This window comes from Schistocerca serialis, chromosome 3 (assembly GCF_023864345.2).
Source record: "Schistocerca serialis cubense isolate TAMUIC-IGC-003099 chromosome 3, iqSchSeri2.2, whole genome shotgun sequence".
NCBI lineage: Eukaryota > Metazoa > Arthropoda > Insecta > Orthoptera > Acrididae > Schistocerca > Schistocerca serialis.
In genome coordinates, this window is record NC_064640.1 from 866,487,733 (window position 1) to 866,503,765 (window position 16,033).

General features: G+C 39.9%; 1 protein-coding gene across 1 annotated transcript in view; it reads left to right on the top strand.

The window, feature by feature from the left end:
• Nucleotides 1-16,033, top strand: part of LOC126471278 (DNA-binding protein RFX7) — a 138,325-nt gene that overhangs the window by 88,598 nt on the left and 33,694 nt on the right. The window contains exon 4 of the mRNA XM_050099397.1: nt 3,903-4,095. Within this exon, the coding sequence (XP_049955354.1) occupies nt 3,903-4,095 (193 nt within the window). The remainder of the gene's footprint in view (nt 1-3,902; nt 4,096-16,033) is intronic.

Sequence of the window (16,033 nt, forward strand, 5' to 3'; positions counted from 1 at the left end):
AAGTAATCTGATTTGCCTAAAAAAAACTGTTTTATGTAGTTGGTTTATCAGTAAAACTTTTAATTTTCATATAAAAAAATAATAAAAAAGAACACTGTTTTGGGATTCCTGCATGATCTCTGCTATGCATTCAATTTCGGGGAAACTGTTTGGGAAGAAAAAATAATTTTTCCATATTTTATAACCACACATTGCAGGTTGATAATGGACTCATTTTCTATGGCCATAATTATTGCAATACTTTAAAGTAAAGTACATCACCCCACATATTTTGAAAAGTTTGCAGTGCAAAATGTAGTTGCTGACCAGTTTAAGTTTAGCGCATTTTATGCCATACATTACTGTGTACACAACATAGCTAACATATTGAAATTGTTTTAATGGTGGGAGGAGAGTCATATCTCTTTCCATTTCTGAGAAAATAAATAAGATAAGTTGGAGATTGCCCTTGACAAGGCTGGCAGCTATGCGACACATGCACGGCTATTGCCACTTGCTATTCGGAGTGCAGAGTTGCCTCGCGTTTCTCTTCTTCATATTCTGCTGATACAGACTGAAGCTGGAAATGAAAGAAAGACTTCATGAAATGAAGACACCCGGAGTCATCATCTCATGATGCTGACTGTATGTTTTTTCAGTCTGTGCTGTCTGGTTTCAGGGAATAATGTTACCTATATTATCTTATTAACAATGTTACCTATGTTATTGAATTTATTCACTGATTTATGTATACCATGTTCACTTTACAATTGCCATTTTAGCTGTGTGAGCTATGACCTGTTGACATGTTCTGCTATTGCTTGTTTCAAATGACGACTGAGTGATACAATCGTGCTCAGTGAAAATGTATCTTAGTTCATGAAGTGTACTTGGTAGCGTGCAGCAGAAAAAAAATAAAACAAATATACATTCTGTTAACACATTCTTCTATAGAAAATCGGTTGAAATGAAACAGTGGGGAGATGAAACTTGTTTTATGATTTTTCAACAGAACTAAACTACATTATTTATCAACACTTTTCCATCTGAATGCACTCTTCAATAACATATATTTGCTCGATGAGTATCCATTTCGGCAGACCTAAGAACACACAGAAGTAGTGTAGGAGACAGTGGTACTTATACTCTTAATATATTCTTATACAGGAAAGCACAGGAAATAATAAAATAAAATTGTTGTTTTTCTGTCTGATAACTAAAGTGAATGTGTAATATGTGTGCCATTGATACTTGATATACGTGTTACAACCTAATAACTGGAGTTGGGGTTCAGATCACAGTTGTAGGTCTCTCCGCACCTTTCTTGTTTTATCTCATTCTTCTAAGAAAGTGGGCATGCCATTCTTCAGTGTCTTCCCTCTCAACAAGAAATGTTCTATTTTCAATTTATTTTTTTAAAATGAAGCTAACCTTTCCATTTTTCTTCTCAACAGAACTGAACTATGTTATTTATCAACACTTTTCTGTCTGAGCACACTCTTTGACAGTGTACATTTTCGTGATGACTACCCATTTCAGCAGACTGTAAGAATACACAGAAGTATGAACTTTAACGTGACTGCACAATGCCGAACTGTGCCTCAGTCATGTACTGTTGAGCGGTGTCAGACACCTTTCGTCGTGTATGCGTGTAAACAAAGTTTAGTTCCACTTTCTACCATTGGCAACTGTAAAATGAAGAGGTTATAATTAACTCGAAAACCAACAAGTCTAATGCAAACCCAAAAGAAAGTAGATGAGGTAGTGAGTAAACAAGTGCACACAGGGAAAACAGCAGTAACATTTGTGCTGCTGCACTAGGTACAGAGGGGGCGGGAGGGGGACAGGGCACACGCCCTCTCATTCTTCTCCACAGGAAAGCACTTCTGTGCTCTGTTCTGTAGTAGCCCACTATAAAACAAGGTGTTCTTGGCGAGTGAGGCAGGAGATACACTTGTGCTATCCTGAAAAATCAGCCATGGTAGAATGCACTTTAGAAAATAAACACTACATTATATTCCATGAAACTTCTGTCATTGTGAGAATGAACAGTTGTTGAGATAAAAGAAGCTCTAGAAATAAAAATATATGAAAATACCATGAATAAGGATGGTGGTTTGCAGCCCAGCACAGCCTGGGATGCAGCCACTACAAGGTTGAAGTGGACACGATGGACACAGAACAGAAATATTACAGTATTTGGCAAGCAAGCAAGCACCAGTGATCTCACAGGAAGCGGCATGGCTATACACCTGTGAGCCACAGTGACATGCAGTCGTTTACCACTTGACAGTGGCTAAGGAGAGTTCAGTTGAAAGCTTGTGGGATTTTAACCACTTATTGCAGCTGGATGCCTGAGAAAATTTTACTAATTAGTGTCGCCTTGAGCCCTTACATTCATGTGAAATAGATACTATTTCAGTGGAAGCCTTCGTAATGATTTTTAAGGAAACATTTAATTCAAATGTACTTTCGTTTCTTTTTCACAATGCTAAAGGTCTTGGCAGAGTGTGGCTGTAGTAAATAGTAATTTGTGGTTGCAGAACACAGATTGCCTGTAGATAATTGTTAAACTGTTAAGAACCACATGATTTCTCCACTATTTTAAAAAATTGCTGTGCAACTTACGTGCTCCAAGGATGCGATGCATAATTTTTAGACACAATTTCATAACATTTGTAACTGATAGCCTTAAATTGTGCCATTCTGTGACTGTTAGCAGATATGAGACCAACAAAGAAGGAATATCACATTCTTGATGTATTTAGGTTAGGATTTTTTGTTGTATAAAAGGTAAAAGTGTGCTAGGAAGTCTTGTTTGAACTGAATTTTGTGTTATCAGTGGGATTCAAATGCACTGCTAAAATTGATAATGTTTTTGCTGTCAACACACGCAGTCTTCTCTTTCTTTGTAAGCCCACCATATTCTTTGGTATTGTAACTTACACTTCTCCTCTTCCTTCACACTTGTCTATCAATGTTCTAGTTATCGTCTATCAGTGTTCCAGTTACCTGTAGTTCTTAATCTCTATGTAGCTACTCTTTAACTATTGTCTTCCTTCCACCTCTCCATGTGTGTTATGAACTTAGTTACTGGTTCCAGACAGGATTTTTTTAAACATTGATGTAGCTGCCTTGTAGCCAAGTTCACTAATGTTTAGTAGCACAAGGCTTGATGGTTGAAAAAATTTCATCATCAGTGCTTAGCTGGGAAGGAGAGGAGATAAGACATGAAGCTCTTGATGCCCAAACCTTGCACCAATGTCCTGAATTAAATCTTCAAACTCTGTAGAGTCTCTCATGGTTGAAGGCGAACAGTCCATTAGGTTTTTTGAGCATGGTAGAAGTCTGGGCTGTGTGTCACCTCAGAGTTTCACCCTGGTACAGATACATACTCAACACTTGGTACAAGTTGAAGAAAGGAATTGGCAGATTACTTCCCGTAGAACATCGCCTGTAGCAGCGGTGAATAAGAAACTCCCACTTTAGCTATATTTATGATTTTATCAGTATAGGACAGGTTTTAAAGATACTTATTCTCTCTATGTAGCTATCTTCTACAGGTACGTGTTAGAAAAGTGGCTTCAACTAACCATAAATAGGCAACTGCTTTACTTCATTCCAAATGCCTGACGGAACCATTTTTCGCGTATGCTGCAAACTAGTTTGATTCATTTATTTATTTGCTGTGCAATTGAATACAGTCTAGGTAATACAATTTATGAGATTTTCTAATCTTATCATTAAGACTCTACCCAAAAATGTAACAAATTAATAAAAAATATTATTATTATATTACTATCATTATTAAGAGAAATCAGAATACTGTTGCCTATGTCTGATTATGAATTGGTATAACATGTTTATTTGTATCTCAAAAAAGATGGTTACTGTAATAAACTATCTGAATTCAAATTTTTCAGTGCTTACTGCAACAGTAATATGATGAAACCTCTCTCTACTGCTGATTTTGGAAAAGTTATGAAACAAGTATTTCCTCATGTACGACCACGACGACTGGGAACAAGAGGCAATTCACGGTACTGTTATGCCGGTATGCGGAAAAGGGTTAAATTGGAGACACCACTTCTGCCTGATGTTGGGGAACCAAAGAAGGTATGTCCATGTGCAAGAAATATTATTTTAAACTCACTCTCCCTCCCTCCCTCCCTCCCTGCATCTACGTTGTGCCGGTCAGACACACAGTGCCAGGACTGCAGTTTGGCAGGTGGATGGGGGTGGGGGTTGTGTTGGGTGGGATGGGTAGAGGGAGAAAGAGGTGGGAAATGAGAGGATATCCCTTATTTCCAGGCCTGATAATAGATAATCAAAGCCCTGACAAAGGATTTGGTTTAGTTCTTCCAGTCTGGGAAGATGTTGGGGTGACAAGAGTCACACTCCTTTGCAGCTGATTCTTGGCACTGGTATGAGCATTGTGTGTGTATGAGGATATGGCACGGGGACTCTGTTTTCAGAATTGCTTTGGGGACTACTGTCTGTATGTGAAGGCCTTTGTGAGAACTGCAGTATACTGGGCAAGGGAATTCTCGCCATTGCCGATATAGTGTCCACAGGTAGCCAGATTGTATGGGAGTTATTTTTGGGTGTGGAAGGGATGAGTTGTCAAAAGGCGGGTAGATACTGTTGGTGATTAGTGGGATTAATATGGACAGAGGTGTAGATGGGGCTTTCTGAGAGGTGGTGGTCAGTGTCCAAGAGGTTCACACAGTGTGTTGACTATGATCTAATGAAGCAGTTGGGCAGAGCTGGTATTGAGGTTGTGGAGGAATAAGGATAGGATGTGTTGGCTTGGAATCGAGATCATGAAGATATCATCAGTGAATCTGAACCAGACAATGGGTTTAGGCTTTTGGGAGGCTAGGATGGTTTCCTCTAGATGGCCTGTAAAGAGATGGTCATGGGAGGGTGCTATATGTGTGCCAGTGGTGAAATTGAATCGTGTTCTTATTATAATTTTACATTCTGTTTCCTTGCTTTGAGTTCAGCAAGGTCATTGACAATGTAATTGAAGTCAAATTTAGCAGCCGTGTGATATTCTGTCGACAAACTAGCTGAATTTGACAGTCTGCTTCATCTGTACGTTGTCATAAATATCCTCAAAGAGAGTGCTTGATTTGTGACTGTACACTCTGGTATGCCATACTGACACCTCTGGCAAAAAAAGAGCATTAAAATAAATTTTCTAGATGTTTAGATTTTAAAAAAAGCAACCCCCTCCCCTCTTCAGAAGGTCACAGTACTGGAACTTATTTTTTACAAATCGAGCACTGCTCTAAGCTATTTTGATATTTGGCTAAGCACCTCGTAACCCCTACTTCAGAAAAAAAAAGTAAGAGATTCAGTATATCTAAATGGGAATCTCTGTCAGTGCTCTTCATCAGCTCTTTCTACTGGAATTTGATTGCAACTATTTTGTTAACTATTCTGCTGTATCAATATCTGTTATATTTAACACCATAATCTGCTGCATAGTTTTCAAAATAAGGCACAAACCTCTCACTTAATGCTTTCCTAGCAGGAAATTAAAGTGAGATGAAATGATATGTTATATGTGAGATTTATTTCCCATTTTACTTATTCTTCTGTCAAATATTTTGAAGCAGTTTAGCATAAACAGTTTCACTCCAGTCCTCAGTTGACAGAAATCAGCAAAAATTGGAAGCTTTCAGTTAATTATAATGTAAATTGCTTCAAGACTTGCGGCCAATCTTTGAGTTCCTACAAAACTGCAGCGAAGTAGTAACTAAAATGCCATTCTTGGCTATGAACTATCTGTGGAGGTGGCAGCCATATGAACCAAGTGCACTGTTGATACATAACCCAAGTGACACACGTTTGGTAGTAGTCATTTCTTTATGTGATACTTGAACAAAATGGCACTGTGAGAACAGTGTGCGTGCCAAAGGAAAGTCTTCTTCTCACAAGCAGAGGATAGGAAAAAGTGGGGCAGGAGAACTCGAGTGCTCCACCTGGTTGGTTCTTAAATTTTCTTTCTCATCGTCTTAATTGTCTTTGTGTCCTGTCTGTGCCTGTGCTCTTGGCTGGGGCCTAACTCATTGTGGCCTCAGTACGGCCATGCCTATAGCTCAGATTTTCATTATTGAGTGCCTTACTGCATCTGCCACCCCGTGACCCTCCCCCTCTTCCCCCCGCCCCTTACTGCCATTCATCAATGGGAAGTGTCACTAATAGCAAATGGGGCCACCTCTCAGTAGTGTATACTTATATGGATATGGTGTCTGTTCTTTAGGACATGTCTGAAAGAACAGACACCATTTATGACCTGCAGCCATCTAGAACGAAATTAGAATTATATATTAATTCCTTCAGCTGCTGACGGGCGTTGATATATATCAACGGGGACAGGTGAAAATGTGTGCCCCGACCACGAATGAAACCCGGGATCTCATGCTTACATGGCAGATGCTCTATCCATCTGAGCCACTGAGGGCACAGAGGATAGTTCGACTGCAGGGACTACCTCGCGCACACCTCCTGCGAGACCCACATTCTCAACTTATATGTCCACGCACTACATTCGTAGTGTCCCTACCCAACACACTCATTACTCGTGGAAGACATTCTTACCAAGTCCCATAAGAGTTCGTGTATTATGTGTGCATCTGCACAGAAGAGGAAGGTCATGGCCGGTATTGCCAGAACTATATACTTATATGGATATGGTGTCTGTTCTTTCGGACATGTTATGAGTGTGTTGGGTAGGGACACTACGAATGTAGTGTGTGGACATATGAGGTGAGAATATGGGTCTCGCAGGAGGCGTGCGGGAGGTAGTCCCTGCAGTTGAACTACCCTCTGTGCCCTCGGTGGCTCAGATGGATAGAGCGTCTGACATCTAAGCAGGAGATACCGGGTTCGAGTCCCAGTCAGGGCACACATTTTCACCTGTCCCCGTTGATATATATCAATGCCCGTCAGCAGCTGAAGGTATTAATATATAATTCTAATTTCGTCTCAGTAAGTGCGGTTGAAACTTGAGCATTCTTACAAACCACCATTTGATTTATTGAATATGGAAGAGAAACTATAAACCAAGTGGTTAAACGCACTGCAACCAATTACAATGTTATACACAAAACTCCAAAAAAATTGTAGGATTCACTTCTGTATGTACTTTATTAGCTACAGTATTTCATGGATTAGATTTATGTTTGTAATTGTATAATTACTATATTTATGATGTTTCTAGTGCTTTTTAAGCAGTTTGACATAAATGAAGGGTATATAAGAAACAGTTCGGAACAATTCCATTATGAAGTTTATTGACTTTTTATCTCTGTTCCAACAACAGAAATGAGCACAAGCCGCTTCTTCACTGATGGTAGTCATTACAGGATAGATGTAGTTCTAGTGCAAATTCAGGAAAGTGCTGATAAGGTGATAGCTTATGTGTTCAGAGTACTCTCTAACTCCAAGATGAACTAGTCTACAACAAAAAAAAAAAGAATGTCTTGAAGTTGTTTGGTCCATTAACAGTTTATGGCCATATTTAGTTGACAAACCATTCACCCTTGTGACAACCATCCTCTGTGCTGGCTGATGAGCTCGAAGAATCCATTGAGTTGACTAGCGAGGTGGGCGCTGAGACTTAAGGAGTGCGATATCACAGTGGTACACTAAAGCAGATCCAAACACCAGGACACTGTCATTTGAGGAATTCTTTGATGGAAAATGACATTGTGGATGATATCTCCAGCATCATTGCATTAAATGATATTTCTGCTGAACAGAGGGAAGATCCAACACTGCTGAGAACAATAGAGACCTTAAAGTAGGAGAAACTGACCAAAGGAGAATTTCACTTAGACAGAACACTGTAGAAGATAAATTGTAATCCAGTGGGGTGGAAATGGCTGCTCATCATCCCAGCTCATCTACAGCCAACTGTCATGAAGTATTTCCATGATGCTTCAACATCGATCTGTTTGTGAGCCTCATTAAGAAGCACCAACAACGGAAGCGTGTGCCATAGTTACCTCCGGGCATCTGATAACCATTCCACCTGGTGCAGAACCATTGCACCAGATTGGAATTGACATCCTGGAGAGGTTATTGAAGTCAACAAATGAGAATCAATGGATAATAGTTGGCACTTACTGTCTCACTTACTATATTGTCACCAATGCTGTGCTGACTGTTGGAGCTCTGGAAATTGCAAGGTCCCTTGTAGAAGACATCCTTCTGAAGTACAGAGCACCCTGTGTAATGACCTCTCGTCATGGAAAAGTTTTCCAGTTGAGACTAGTATGAGGTAATTTCATGTTGCCACATTACTCACAGGATGACAATTGCCTTCTATTCACAGATGAGTGACCTCACAGAATGCCTGGCAGATATTATCTTAATGCACATTGATGTATTTCATGACATTCACACATAATACAGTGAAGCAAGACACTACAGACTTCACATCGTTCTTTTTGTTCTGTGGTCATGTGGGCAAAACAACAAGGGATACACTATTCTCATTTCAATTGGATGATATTCAGGATGACTACATGAAGCACCTTTTCACCAGGATTGAAGACAACTGGGTCACATATGGTTCGTGGATGCTCAGAAGTACCGAGAGCACTATAATCCCAAGCACTAACAAGTGAGATACAGCCTAGTAGACTTGGTATGGATATTTATGCCAGTTTAGGAAGTAGGACTATCAGAGGAATTGCTAAAACGCTACTTTTGGCCATATCATATCCTTTGTTGCTTGCTGGACATCACATACAAATTCAAGTATTATGCCCCTTCATCACAAAGACAAAAGCTCTGAAGATGTTTTCCCTGTCTTGCATGTGAAGCCCTACTACAGTCCTGAGATGGAGATCGATGGTGGGGACTTTTTATTCAAAGAAACCAAAGCTCCACTTCACGATTGTGAAGCTTCGAAGGGAAGCACTATCTTCATTGATCATCATAGTGAAGAGGGTGTGACGAGACAACCTGAATGCGAGGATCCTCCAATACATCCATGCAAAGGACAACTGTCAAGATCTAGATCTATAGATTGAGAATGATGTAGTCAGCTCCAGTGAGAACTGAAACACATGTTCGCTGTTTCTCCAGGAGAGGGAGCAATGTCGCAAGCTGTGCTGCATGCAGTGTGTAGTACCAGATAGTTGATGGTTGGTGTGCTGCGGGTCGCCAATTCAAGTCCAGTCACCGGCAAATCTTTGTTATTTATTATTTCTAGAAGATTCTTGAAATGTCAAGTTTCTAAAGTTTACATATTTTGTAATGTTTGATATTTTTATAAAAAGCAGCACCCTCTGTCCAGGAGACAATTCTGTTATGTCTGCATTGACGTCTGTAATAAATGGACTTTGAGTAATAAGTTCTGTACTTCACTGATAACACTGCTTGTAGATTTGGACTTGATGGGAATGACGACATAACAATATGAATTTCTGAACAGAACTGGCCACGTTGTTACCAACAAAGTCACTGGAGCAAGATCTCATGCAGTCCAGCTTTTGGTCACTTCCGCATTTTTTGGCAAAGGAGAAGGCATACCTTAACATACCTGTCCATTGTAACTATCATTCTAACCCTGAGTGTGTCTGTGATGCTGTGTAAACTTGTGGTAATGAAAGATACATCATTCTTTTGTCAACAGTTCATGGTAAGATTGACAAGTGTAATTTGGGAGTTGTGTTTCTGTCAAATTGATACAAATGCATGTTGTTCTCCATTACAATAGCAAACATTGGGTTTGACTTGATGGGTAACTGTATCTGACATGACAACTCTCATGTAAGGTCTTAAAGAAAACTGCTTTATTAATTGCAGTAGTACACTGGAAGAGCTAATGTATATGAGTGCCTTCAGTCATTTTCTGAACATGAAATACATGAAGCATTGGAGGAGGATAATCTTTCAATCCCATCTGTAGTTGTTCATAGCACTCAAGTTCACTTTGAAATGATAAAGTGTTTCATACTGAAAGTTCCTATTTCCACTCACTGCTGATTTGTCTTGGAAATGTGACAACAGCCCAGAAGCTGATCATTCTTGAGACCTCCAGTGTAACGACCACACCATGTACTTAATTTCATTGTTTTTTACCTTCTTTATTATATCAGAGCTCGAAAATACCGATTCAGTTGTAAAGTTCTTTTATTATCACACAACCGGTTTTGGGCTCTTATAAGCCCATTTTCAGGTGTCATACTGTAAATAGCAAAAGACAGAAGATAATTTTCACACGCGACAACACACACAAAAATGACAATGGATTTTTTTTCATAAAAAAGTTTTCAAAAACATTTAAAAACCACCAGTCGAACTAGGTGCTGTGAAACCTATGTCAATGCAAAAGTGACGCCAGACAGTACTACGGACAGCTGCCTGGGTAGGGAAATATACAAATAATACCAGGACACTTACACTTGGTGGTGTGGCCCCCGAGCGCTGCTGTGGACGTGTACTAGGCGTGATGTGCTACCTATGAGCACAGAACAGGGAGTAGTGGATGCGAATGAGGAAGCAAAGTGGTAAACCAGAGTGGCAAAAGTACTGCCATCTGTTGACAGAGAGAAGAATGTGGGGCCACTAACCCAGCTGTTCACAATTTGAATTAGTGGTTTACACTTAAAATGAAGAAAAAAACAAAAACAATTACACAAAAAATGAACAAAATAAGTTAAAAGTGCATTATGCATAGTAAAGGAGCATATTGAGCAAGTCAGTACACAACTGTGGTGAAACTGAGTGGAAGCTGCAATATAAAATTATTATATAAACTGTAAAGCGCAATGAAACTTTCTTTTACATGAGTGGCAAACAAGTTTTTAATTTAGTGGGGATATATAAGTGGCAACGTGGAACAACGCGCCAGTCATCAGTTAAAAGAATATACACATGTGCCACTCTACAAACACTTGTTACTGATCAACTGGGAAAGTAGCGAAACCTTACAGTCTATACTGTCAAGAAGTAATATGCCAATTAATAGCTAGCAGCAATAGCCCTAAAAGGACACATTAAAAGTTGGGTCAATTTAAAACCTGCTAATCAACAGTCGACAACTAGTCGAGGCTTACATGAGATAAGACCTGAGACGCATTTTACATCATGAAAGACAGGCAAATTTTTAACTAGTGATGGCACAGATAATTTCAGAGCACAACAATATGCCATAGTCATAGAATAAAATGAAAAACATGCAAACATTTTTTAATGGAGGACAATTTTACAGCTATGTAAAATGAACTGGGTGGACCTTGCAGACCTCACTATTATTATGTTTATATTTGGATTATACACTCTTCTTTGCAGCAGCATTACAAGATAACTCTGCCTGACTACTTATGTGCAAATTCATCATAAATACTGCAGATACCTACATTGGGCCAGGTCGGAGATTTTCTTCACTTGGGGAGTGGATTTTGTGTTGTCCTTACGTTCATATTGTCATAACTGACATTCTATTTTTGAGATGGCTCCTCCTGAAATCCAATAAATGGAAATATGTGCATCGAATAATTGTGTGAGGCATCAGTAGTTGAGAATATACACTATTCAAAAGAATTGGGGGAACATCACATTGGGTGTTTTTCATACTCCACTGAGTAATAATTGAGGTCTAGATATGTTACCAAATTATAGCTTTATCTTTCACAAATTAAGGACATAACAAGAACTGGAATGGCCGAAAGGTGTTGAAAACGAAGTGCAAACAATCTTTCATCCCATCTTATGGGATGCATCATATTGGACTTCATTAATGAGTATGCCCTCCATGAGCATTTATCAGCGCCTGACATCTACGTCAAATTACCTTCCCTTAGGAAAGTGGAATGGCTCAACCACTGTGATATGACTTTCAAAATGATGGCGAGCAGCAATCAATCATTGTTTCCTTTCTAGCTTTAAGTTAGGAAGGAAATGCGAACTGGTTTCTGCTCTCCATCGTTTTGAATGACACCTATGTGACATGCTCTATATAAATCTAAGGAGGTCACCCTGTGGTAACTATTCCCATTTTCAGTGAGAGTCCTTAGGAGTTCTGGAGAGACTGTGCTGGAACTGGATGACTATGAATGCATCTATCAAGCATACATACCCAGTGGAGTTTAGCTTGAGATTCACCATAGACCATTCCATTTCTTCAGTGTCCAGACTTCGCAATACACCCCTGGTGATGCCTGCCACATAGGCCCGAGCATTATTGGGTGTGCAAAGGAATTCAGGACCACCACTGTGTGTAGTTGCCACTACATGGTCCAACAGGATCTGTTCACTGTACTACCTGGCGGTAAGGCAACCATGGACACTGACAAGATCTGTACTGCTGGTACCACTGATGCCTCTCCAAACCATCACAGAACCTTGACCGAATCTGTAGCTTTCCTGGACAACATGTGGCAGGTACCGCTCACCACAGTGTCTGCACACGCGAACAGGGCCATCATCTTGTGCCATGGAAATCTAGACTGGTCTGTGAATAACACATTTTGCTAATGACAAAGTTGCCAGTTGACATGGAAACTGAACCTAAGGTCAGCTGGAGATGTTGTAATGTGAAGAGGGATACTCTAACACAACATCTGGGGGCGAAGATCCTTTCTTGTAAGCTGTTCCTTAGTTTGAACAGATATAGTTGCTTCACTTACTCTTATGAGACCATCTTGCAGTGCTCTGGCTCTAGCCGCATGATGCCACAATGCAGAGATGGGCAGATCTCGTCTCCAGGTGGGGTTTCAATGCATTGGTGACCTTGTCGAACTTTCCTTGTGTACTGACTTTTCTCACTGTAGTGTGTCCACAATCTGTGTATGACATATGGAGAGAGATTGGCATCTGCAGCAACAGGACTGAAAGTCCATTCTTCTGGATCAGACAGACAGCTCTTGCAACCTGCATTACATTAGATTGTCACATTGCATGTGCTTGGTTGAATTCAATATCCACAAATGACAGCTGCTACCTATGTACCTCACTAGAGAATATTGGGACATCAGTGCTCACTTCCCCATGAAGGGCCAAGTGGTACTGTAATGCATAACACAGCTGATAGATGGCGATTGACTTTAGTTGTTGTGTACATTGAAACTGAAGATCCCAGGCTTTGCATTAAGTCCATAGGTACCACCTTTATTGAAATAGATTTAACGTATTGCACATTGATACACACGTTCCTCTAATTCCTTTGAGCAGTGTATTTTGTTGTATGTTGTTGTTGTTGTTGTTGTTGTTGTGGTCTTCAGTCCTGAAACTGGTTTGATGCAGCTCTCCATGCTACTCTATCCTGTGCAAGCCTCTTCATCTCCCAGTACCTACTGCAACCTACATCCTTCTGAATCTGCTTAGTGTATTCATCTCTTGGTCTCCCTCTACGATTTTTACCCTCCACGCTGCCCTCCAATACTAAATTGGTGATCCCTTGATGCCTCAGAACATGTGCTACCAACCGATCCCTTCTTCTGGTCAAGTTGTGCCACAAACTTCTCTTCTCCCCTATCCTATTCAATACTTCCTCATTAGTTATGTGGTCTACCCATCTAATCTTCAACATTCTTCTGTAGCACCACATTTCGAAAGCTTCTATTCTCTTCTTGCCCAAACTATTTATCGTCCATGTTTCACTTCCATACATGGCTACACTCCATACAAATACTTTCAGAAATGACTTCCTGACACTTAAATCCATACTCGATGTTAACAAATTTCTCTTCTTCAGAAACGCTTTCCTTGCCATTGCCAGTCTACATTTTATATCCTCTCTACTTCGACCATCATCAGTTATTTTGCTCCCCAAATAGCAAAACTCCTTTACTACTTTAAGTGTCTCATTTCCTAATCTAATTCCCTCAGCATCACCCGACTTAATTCGACTACATTCCATTATCCTCGTTTTGCTTTTGTTGATGTTCATCTTATATCCTCCTTTCAAGACACTGTCCATTCCATTCAACTGCTCTTCCAAGTCCTTTGCTGTCTCTGACAGAATTACAATGTCATCGGCGAACCTCAAAGTTTTTATTTCTTCTCCATGGATTTTAATACCTACTCCGAATTTTTCTTTTGTTTCCTTTACTGCTTGCTCAATATACAGATTGAATAACATCGGGGAGAGACTACAACCCTGTCTTACTCCCTTCCCAACCACAGCTTCCCTTTCATGTCCCTCGACTCTTATAACTGCCATCTGGTTTCTGTACAAATTGTAAATAGCCTGCCGCTCCCTGTATTTTGCCCCTGCCACCTTTAGAGTTTGAAAGAGAGTATTCCAGTCAACATTGTCAAAAGCTTTCTCTAAGTCTACAAATGCTTGAAATGTAGGTTTTCCTTTCCTTAATCTTCCTTCTAAGATAAGTCGTAAGGTCCGTATTGCCTCACGTGTTCCAGTGTTTCTACGGAATCCAAACTGATCTTCCCCGAGGTCGGCTTCTACTAGTTTTTCCATTCGTCTGTAAAGAATTCGTGTTAGTATTTTGCAACTGTGGCTTATTAAACTGATTGTTCGGTAATTTTCACATCTGTAAACACCTGCTTTCTTTGGGATTGGAATTATTATATTCTTCTTGAAGTCTGAGGGTATTTCGCCTGTTTCATACATCTTGCTCACCAGATGGTAGAGGTTTGTCAGGACTGGCTCTCCCAAGGCCGTCAGTAGTTCCAATGGAATTTTGTCTACTCCCGGGGCCTTGTTTCGACTCATGTTTTTCAGAGCTCTGTCAAACTCTTCACGCAGTATCATATCTCTCATTTCATCTTCATCTACATCCTCTTCCATTTCCATAACATTGTCCTCAAGGACATCGCCCTTGTATAGACCCTCTATATACTCCTTCCACCTTTCTGCTTTCCCTTCTTTGCTTAGAACTGGGTTTCCATCTGAGCTCTTGATATTCATACAAGTCGTTTTTTATCTCCAAAAGTCTCTTTAATTTTCCTGTAGGCAGTATCTATCTTACCCCTAGTGAGATAGGTCTCTACATCCTTACATTTGTCCGCTAGCCATCCCTGCTTAGCCATTTTGCACTTCCTGTCGATCTCATTTTTGAGACGTTTGTATTCCTTTTTGCCTGCTTCATTTACTGCATTTTTGTATTTTCTCCTTTCATCAATTAAATTCAATATTTCTTCTGTTACCCAAGGATTTCTACTATTCCTCGTCTTTTTGCCTACTTGATCCTCTGCTGCCTTCACTACTTCATCCCTCAAAGCTACCCATTCTTCTTCTACTGTATTTCTTTCCCCCAGTCCTGTCAATTGTTCCCATATGCTCTCCCTGAAACTCTGTACAACCTCTGGTTCTTTCAGTTTATCCAGGTCCCATCTCCTTAAATTCCCACCTTTTTGCAGTTTCTTCAGTTTTAAGCTACAGGTCATAACCAATAGATTGTGGTCTGAGTCCACATCTGCCCCTGGAAATGTCTTACAATTTAAAACCTGGTTCCTAAATCTCTGTCTTACCATTATATAATCTATCTGATACCTTTTAGTATCTCCAGGTTTCTTCCATGTATACAACCTTCTTTCATGGTTCTTAAACCAAGTGTTAGCTATGATTAAGTTGTGCTCTGTGCAAAATTCTACCAGGCAGCTTCCTCTTTCATTTCTTAGCCCCAATCCATATTCACCTACTATGTTTCCTTCTCTCCCTTTTCCTACACTCGAATTCGTCACCCATGACTATTAAATTTTCGTCTCCCTTCACTATCTGAATAATTTCTTTGATTTCATCATACATTTCTTCAATTTCTTCGTCATCTGCAGAGCTAGTTGGCATATAAACTTGTACTACTGTAGTCAGTGTAGGCTTCGTATCTATCTTGGCCACAATAATGCGTTCGCTATGCTGTTTGTAGTAGCTTACCCGCATTCCTATTTTCCTATTCATTATTAAACCTACTCCTGCATTACCCCTATTTGATTTTGTATTTATAACCCTGTATTAACCTGACCAAAAGTCTTGTTCCTCCTGCCACCGAACTTCACTGATTCCCACTATACCTAACTTTAACCTATCCATTTCCCTTTTTAAATTTTCTAACCTACCTGCCCGATT